At 37.4% G+C, this 9343-nt stretch overlaps 1 protein-coding gene across 1 annotated transcript; it reads left to right on the top strand.

The window, feature by feature from the left end:
• The first annotated feature begins 229 nt into the window (after positions 1-229).
• LOC134654641 (uncharacterized) lies at positions 230-8339 on the top strand. Its single transcript, XM_063510109.1, has 3 exons — positions 230-815; positions 1909-2232; positions 8323-8339. The coding sequence occupies exons 1-3, from the start codon at positions 230-232 to the stop codon at positions 8337-8339; spliced, it is 927 nt and encodes a 308-aa protein (XP_063366179.1).
• Positions 8340-9343: the final 1004 nt, after the last annotated feature.

The raw sequence follows: 9343 nt of genomic DNA, 5'->3' as shown, positions 1-9343 counted from the left end.
AGGTCCAGAGAGGCGACGGAAAGAAATAGGTAGGAAGAAATTAGACGAATCGAACGAACTGCATAACCGTGCGGCGGATATTGTGTCTCAGTTACAGGAGCAAAAGGCAAACTTTGTGCCTTCGGAAATAGAGTTAGCTAATAAGCATATAAACGATATTATCGAGACTTACAGTAGGATAAAAATAGCATTACAATTTTTCGATACGGAATCTCAAACAGAGGTAAAAATGGCTAAGCCCAGTTTTGATGTCAAGACGGCCATCGCCTTGTTGCCCGTCATGACGGGGCAGGAGGATACCACTAAGCAGTTGATAGACGGCATTATAATGTACAGTTCCATTATTAATAGCGAAACTCAACAGGTTTTAATAGAGTTCGTCCTGAAAACAAGACTCTCGTCTAGCGCTAAGCTCAGATTAAAGACGTCATATACTAGCGTAGAATTACTTATCGCGGATATGCGTACATTCTTACTACCTAAAAAATCGTCCGAATCGATTCAGGCTCAACTGTACAGAGCTAGGCAAGGTAGGAGAACTATAGAGGCATTCGGAGCCGAGATCGAGGATCTTTTTGTCAATCTGACCATATCCCAGGCCGACGGTAACGATAGCAGGTACGATATACTTCGTCCACTGAACGAGAGATCAGCCATTAAACGGTTTGCAGACGGTTTAGCGGATCCCAAGTTAAGTACCATAATATCATCTAGGCAATTTACGTCATTGCCCGAAGCGATAAGGACGGCCATCGACGAGCACAGCTCATCACCACAGCAGGAGCAGATCCTACATTACGGGCGCAACCATTATCGTAATAATTACGGGAACCGGAACGCCCACTCCGCACGTTATAATAGGGGCCAACCTTTTAACACGCAAAGAAATACATTCGGGACACGATATTATTCTAGGAATAACCGTAGCGTAGGTATTTCGCAACACGTCCCGACAAATAGAGGCAAACGCCCTGACAATTTCGCTGACCGTGCACCTACAGTTCGCCGACCCGCGCACACGCCGGCTCGCCCGAATACGCGTGCGCAGCACATACAACCGTCACACGATGATGAAAAACCTAACAGGCAGTTTTTTCGTGACTAATATGAATAGCGCAATATTTAGTTATAATAAAGATAATTATAGCACAGTAACTTGTAGTGTAGGTAATGGATATAAGTTAAAGCTCCTGGCCGACAGCGGAGCAGCCCTAGGTGCTATTAGATACGAATATTTACAAAACAAACCCGATCTTTTTAAACAAATACAAGGATATAGCATTACCATTAATGGAGTATGTGGAGATTTAACTTCAGAGGGATATATATATTTAGAATTAGACTTTAACGGTTTCATTTGCGAAGAAAAGTTTCATGTTTTTAAGAATTTGCAATGCTCAGCCCAAGCAATTTTAGGAGAAGAATTTTTCAAACGTTACGATGCAGACATAAGTTATAAACGCAACGCATTAATTTTAGAGGACCGAGGTCAGTCCGTATCGATACCTATGCAAGTACATTCAAAGAATACGTATGTCCATAATATACCTCCGCGATGCGAAGTTATGACTCACATTACGTCACAACTAGACGATGATTGCGTAGTACTAGCCGAGGAAATGCAAGAAGGCGTTTTTGTAGCAGGTGTTATTTCAAGACCAGACAAAGGTCAAATACCCGTACGGATATTGAATACGACTGATAAGCCAGTTACTTTAGATTTATCAAAGTTAAAAGTAAACAGATTATGTAATTTTGATATTTGCAATTTTGACTCAAGGAGAATTAGCGTCAATAGAGTAAAAACCTTATTAGATCTTTTAAATTTACACACTTATTTAAACACAGAGGAACAGTTAAGTATAGAACAAATTTGCGCAAAATACGCAGATGTTTTCCATCTGCCAGGCGACAAGCTTACTACAACAAACTTGCTGGAGCACAAAATTAACTTAAAAGAAAATGCCAGCCCAGTATACGTAAAACCTTACAGGATACCACATGCCTTACGCAAAGAACTCCAAACTCAGATCCAAGATATGCTAGACAACGACATAATTGAAGAGACTACTTCCGAGTGGTCCAGTCCAGTTTTGCTTGTTCCCAAAAAGAGTGATAAGTTAGGAGAAAAGAAATGGAGATTGGTTGTCGACTATAGGCAACTAAATAATAAAATACAGGATGATAAATTCCCATTGCCCAACATAACAGAAATATTAGATTCCCTAGCAGGTAGCATATATTTTTCAAAGCTCGATCTTTCCCAAGGTTATTACCAACTAGCTTTAGACAAGGAATCCCGGAAATACACCGCGTTTACGACCGATAAAATGTATTCAATGAAGAGATGTCCCATGGGGCTCCGAACAAGCGGTAGTGTTTTCTCAAGGCTTATGACCATAGCCATGTCCGGATTAAATTACAAACAATGTTTTATATACTTAGACGATTGTATTGTCATAGGAAAATCCATGACGTCACATAACCATAACCTTACTCAAGTTTTAGAACGTTTGAGGAGCGCGAATCTTAAACTAAATCCATTAAAATGCGAATTTTTACGTAAAGAGATAATGTATTTAGGACACAAAATAACTTCAAAAGGAGTAGAGCCCGACCCAGCGAAAGTAGATGCATTAACCAAATACCCAAGACCAACGAATACAGACGAGGTCAAAAGATTCGTAGCATTTGCCAATTACTATAGACGGTTTATTCCAAATTTCGCGAACATAGCTTATCCCTTAAATCAACTTTCCAAGAAAAACGCAGTTTTTAATTGGTCTACAGAGTGTGAAGCAGCATTTTTAAAATTAAAAAATATTCTTACTAGTCCACAAGTCTTAGATTATCCAGATTTTTCGGAAAATAACACATTTACGTTACATACAGATGCATCAAAAATAGGATTAGGGGCAGTATTATCGAATGCTAGCGGGAAGGTAGTCGCGTACGCAAGTCGAAATCTTAAGCCAGCCGAAACGCGATACCCATAGATACCGATACCGATAGATTTGGAATTACTTGCCATAGTTTGGTCGACAAGACATTTTAGACCCTATCTCTTCGGAAAAAAGTTTAAAATTGTCACCGACCATAAACCATTGATTTATCTTTTTGGAATGACTGATCCTTCGAGTAGATTAACCAAATTTAGGTTGTATTTAGAAGAATTTAATTTTGATATTGAGTACATTCCGGGGCGAAACAATGCAGCTGCAGACGCATTGAGTCGTTTACCGATGAATAGTGAAGATTTAAAAAATATTAGAACAAACGTTGTATCAGTCATGACCAGAGCCCAATCACGGAAACAGCGCGCACAACAAACTTGCGATCAAGGTGACTTAGCGACAGATGTACCCGCAAACGATAGGCTTGATCAACCTAGAGTTGTGGAAATCATCAAAGCACCAAAAAATTGTATTGAACTCATATTAAGTTCCAATTATAAGTTAAGTAAGACATGTCAAAATAAAATAATGAGTAGTAAAGGAAATTTTGAGTACGTACCAAGCAAATCATGCATATATCTAACATCCCGATCGTTATCTACCGTAGGCGTGTTAGCGAGGGAATTAGAAGAATTTTGCAAGAAGCAATGCATAAATGAAGTTATAATAATAAAAGATAAACGAAATGCGCAAGAAATAAATGAATTTTTAGCTAGCTACAAATGTGATATTCCTAGGATCCTTGTAACAAAAGGTGTTACGAAAGTATACGATAAAGAGGAAATAAAAGTTATTTTGAACGATTTCCATCTATTACCCACGAGTGGCCACGCGGGGGTTAATAGAATGTTAAACAATATAAGACGTCATTACTTCTGGCCAAGAATGAGCCACGATGTATACGAATACGTAAAGAAATGTGCACATTGTCAACACAACAAACACACTAATAAATACACTAAGGAACCAATGATGATAACTACAACACCAAGCTCATCCTTCGAAAGAGTTTCTTTAGATATTCTAGGACCTTTAGAAGTAGATAATTATAACTATAAGTACGTATTAACAATTCAGTGTGAACTGACTAAGTTCGTCGAAGCATACCCTTTAGAGAGGAAAGACACCGAGTCTGTAAGCAAAGCATTTGTAAATAATTTTATTTTAAGATATGGCGTACCAAGCGACATCATAACGGATCAAGGTACCGAATTTATGTCCAGTGTATTTAGCGATATTTGTAGATTATTAGGTATAAATAAGCTACACTCGACTGCTTATCACCACGAAACTATAGGAGCACTCGAGAACACGCACAAAAACCTAGGAGCTTACCTTAGGATACAATGTAGTAATAACCGCACAGACTGGAGTACCTGGTTAAGCTATTGGTGTTTTTCGTATAATACCACCGTACATACCGAGACGCAATATACGCCATTCGAATTAGTTTTCGGCAAACACTGTCGTTTACCGAATAATTTAATTTCTTCTGTCGACCCTCTTTATAATTATGATAGTTATACTAAAGAATTTAAGTATAGGTTACAAAGAGCTCAGTCAGAAGCTAGAAATAATTTAATGTCTAGTAAAGTAAATAGAAAATTAATGTATGATAAGAAAATGAATTCTGTACAATATAAACCAGGAGACTTAATACTTTTAAAAAATCAAGTAGGCGATAAATTAGACTCCATTTATAACGGACCTTACAAGGTCATAGAAGATATGTCACCGAATGTTAAGATATTAAAAAATAATCAGGTTTATATAACTCATAAAAATAACACTAAGATGTATTTTGAAACAAAGTAATAACTAGTTTATTATTATATTCAATTTATAATTAGAAAAAAAAATGTAAATGCAACTGCGTGTGTCACATTTTTTTTCTCCTTTGTGGGGGTGAAGAGTAACTTTCCAGGGAGGTGTACTATATGCCCAAGTTAACATATTAACAGTAACTATACGTTACTGCCTGCGACATAAATATGCGACGCACGTAATTGTATAAATAGCATGTAAGCAATAATAGCCTATAAATATATGTGTTAAGTTTAGATTTAGGCTCTCTATACTTGGATACCGAGAATACAACACAACTTCGGTAATGTTTGGTTTTACTTAAACTCCATTTCGACCCTCCGACTACCAAGTCATCTCACTTTAATATTTTATTTGGTTTTCTGAGTAAGTAAGTGTAAAGAGAAGAGGATGATACTAAACACAATCAACAACAGACGGGGAAAAATTATTTGACATTTGTTACGGCACGACTTCTTTAAAACCATCATAGAAGGGAAGATAAAAGGAAAGAGAGGCAGGGACAGACCAAGACGTATATAGACCAAATAAAAAAAAGCTGGTGTCATACGAGAGGGAGATATGGAAAATACTCCACCGACAAGAGGAAACTTCTTTAATTGAAGAAGAAGAGTAAGTAGTGCAGCCAGTCCATAAGCCAGCCAGCTTGTAAGTAAACTAACCCTTAGTAAATCAAAACATTATCAAACTCATAGCATCTAAGTACTTAATGCCTATAATATTTGAAGAATTCCCGCAATTTCTGCAATTACTGACCTCGTTAAATCTTGACTTAATGATAAAGGAATCAATTGTAAGGAAACATTCAAACAAAACAAAACCTAACACAAGTTCAGAGAAACCCATTGGCACGAGTCGGGATTTGAACCCACGTCCTCTACTTGAAAAGGCCTTACTGCCCTATGTTTAAGCAATAAAAGCACTTGTAAGTAATTAAATGTATTCCACTTCTCTATATTACACGTAAGTTAAAAGAAGTAGGTATAAATATTTTCCGCAGAAAGGTATATAGTTAAAGCACTAAAAAGTAATTAAATAAAACAATGCGCGTATTCAGTCTCAAACTGAAACCTTAAAATAAAAGTGAAAGGATATTAGGATAGATTACCAGCGCAAAAAGCCATACAGTTTCTGAATATCTTCAGTAAGGCATAAACGCCAGGATTTCAATTCGCCCGGTGGAATATTTCAAAAATGTAATTCCATTTGTAATCCTTAGATTATTTGTCTGGATTTCGTCAGACGGGCAATTTCTTTGTCTGTGGCTGATAAGGATCGCGCGAATTTGCTCAGAGTTTAGAGCCTTTACACATTATCCTATTTGACAGAAAAAGGTGGATCTGTGTAGAGCGAAAGCGGTGTTTCACGCGGTAAAGAGACTGCTTAATTTAGAATTATCCACATACTCGTATTAGCACACATGCTGTAAAGTTTTTGCTTTTGATATTATGTCGTCTTCCTAGGGATGATTTCCGTGTTTAAAAACTAATTATATGTCCTTTCCCGGGACTCAATCTATCTCCATACTAAATCTATTCTACATGAATTTGATCTAGATTAGATATGAATCGGATCAGTCAGTTCCAAAAGTGACGTTTTTGGTTGAATAAATATCCTGTAATTAAAATAAAATTAGAATACGCCTGTTATTATAGAAACCTGCGCGTAACACTGATATTACGTAATTCTGCACCTGATTGAAGGGCACTGATATGAGTGAGCGAAGTGTGAAAGGGTTCTTAAAGGGACAATCCTTCCTACTATTTAATTCAGGATTAAAGTCACGGATAATAGATTAGTTTGACAGTTCGGCCGGTTTGTCAACGTGACGTGAGCGAGGTCGGCTTTCCAAATGAAGGGTTAACTTTAAAGTTTGAGTTAACCACATTCGGAATTAGGGTATTTGTCACTTATTGGCTTTTATCTACTCTACCAAGAGCATGGTAGATGGAGTTATCCACGTGATAAAGTAGGTAATATCACCTTAAAGTTTCAACCATTTAACTAGGATCGACCCCACGTGTATTGTGCTGTATATGTGTTCTCGTATATGTGTGCCCCACGTGTATATGTGTGCGTTTTTGGACCAAGCCAAAGAGAAAATCAACGTAGTGACGTATCAGGAGTTCAAAACAGTGGCAGAGAGAAGAAGAGAATGGCGATTACTCCACCGACAAGAGCCAGGCTCTTAAATTTGTGATGATGATGATGATGTATTATGCTGCGAGCGACTCCACTGTTCTGCGCGCAGCTTGACATTGTCATTTTAATTCCGCGTACCTAAGATGTTTGACATATATGAGACGTAAAGGAGTACCACAATTTGTATTTTCTATATACCGAATCTCGAATTAAAAGTCTAAAATAATATTTATTGGAATCTATTTACGCCTACGCGCTTGTGAGATCATAGAGATTTGGGTAATTGAGATAGGTACCTCAAGTACACAAATCTCAATGGTCTCACAAGTAAATAGCATAGTCTAGCTAGAGGGACCATCATGGGACCATAAAGGAAAACCACTAGGAATATTCTCACCGGCTAAACTAACTCAATAGATACCAGGGGCGGCGAAGCGAGAGGCGGCGAAGATACGGCAATTCAATCACGCGCCCATTACGGGGTTCTGTTCCTATCGCATACCGAGCACGGAAAAATTTGAAGGGTAGTGTGATCAGGCGGTATTTAGTTTTGATATGGATAATTATGATCCTGATGGACTAGAATACATCTTACGAGCAACAAGTGAGAGCCAGATTCGTTATGACCGAACCCCGTTATCAGTATTGTAGTTCATTGAACATTAAACAGAGAGGCTATTATGAAATATTTTTTTACTTAAAAAAAATTACGCAGCTCTTTTTATTGTTAGTTCAACGATGGATTATGGATACCTTAACAAAAACTTATCATCCAGCTAGGCTACTGTTTTGGATCTCACGTCCTATGGCCACAAGAAGAGACTCGCTACCCTAACGTAACGAATAAAAACACCCCCCGCGGGGGTTCGGATCGCTTGCGAAATAATACATGCAATTCCTTGCGCCTCTGCTCTCCTGGTACATTTATTGCATATTTGGGACTTGCCAATTCGACACGAGAGTGCCTTACAATTCAGAATAGGTCCACCACACGTACCTGCAAAGAAAAAAAATATATATTAGTAATTTTGTTATAAACCGCGTGTTCTTTGATGGTCACATACAAAGTTTATACCTTTTTGTATATAGACATATAAACAAAAAACCATCATAAAACTTCTTCGACCAATGACAATATTCAATAGATACACTGTGTTGTAATTACAATATTGCATATTTGTATGCAGGGGTGCTAAGCTGTTTTGCTGACTGTTGTGGGTTGACCGAGTCATTATATTTTTTATCTGCTGCATTGTTAAATTACGCTTTTTAAAAAGACAATGTTGCGACAAAAACATTGTAAGAAAAAAAAGCTATACCTCCTCTAGTGTCTGAAATTATATGTAAAAGGTGCAAGAAAATACTGGCACAAAATACACCGCATTTTACAAATTCTCCGCAGGTAGCACCGTCACCTAAAACCGCTGCTGCAATGCGGCCTGTCCGGGCCAAATTATTCCACACGTTTTTTTTCTTTTGTAGGCGTCCGTCTAAGCTAACTGCACTGACTTTGCTGCGACAAGATTTCAAAGTGACACTGTAAAAAAGGTAATGAAAATCTGTCCGATATTCCGGAATACCGGTATGTATGTCCTAGTTCATTCATAAAGAAATAAGAATAAGAATAATTTATTGAGAAAACCTTATTGCTAATGTTACATTATTTATTCTACTGTGATATTACGTACATTTTTACGTGCACCTGAACTAGGAATATAATCCTGAACTCCAAGAGATAATATACTAATTCAAAGAACAATATAACAAATTAAAATCATGAACATAGAGGGGCGTTTTTTTTGTTGTCCCCAACACTTATTTTTCAAATTTGGTATTTTTTATGTTATTTCTACTCAGAATCACGAGCTCTTTCTATCCTAATAGGAGAAAAATAGTGTCCCAAAATTTCCATACATTCTTCGATCTTTCCATTCCGCGACCGCCATACAAAGTCTATGAAAAGTGGTGACGTAATGGAAATAAAAACCTTAGGACACTTTTTTTCTCCTATTAGGATAGAAAGAGCTCGTGATTCTGAGTAGAAATAACATAAAAAATCCCAAATTTGAAAATAAAGTGTAGGGGACAACAAAAAAAAAGCGGCCAAGTGCGAGTCGGACTCGCCCATGAAGGGTTCCGTATTTAGGCGATTTATGACGTATTAAAAAAAACTACTTACTAGATCTCGTTCAAACCAATTTTCGGTGGAAGTTTACACGGTAATGTACATCATATATTTTTTTTAGTTTTATCATTCTGTTATTTTAGAAGTTACAGAGGGGGGGGGGGGGGGACACACATTTTACCACTTTGGAAGTGTCTCTCGCGCAAACTATTCAGTTTAGAAAAAAATGATATTAGAAACCTCAATATCATTTTTGAAGACCTATCCATAGATACCCCACACGTATAGGTTTGATGAA

The sequence above is a fragment of the Cydia amplana genome, chromosome 15, assembly GCF_948474715.1.
Source record: "Cydia amplana chromosome 15, ilCydAmpl1.1, whole genome shotgun sequence".
NCBI classification, from domain to species: Eukaryota; Metazoa; Arthropoda; class Insecta; order Lepidoptera; family Tortricidae; genus Cydia; species Cydia amplana.
The sequence above is the reverse complement of the archived record's forward strand: the minus strand, read 5'-3'. Positions and strand labels throughout refer to the sequence as shown.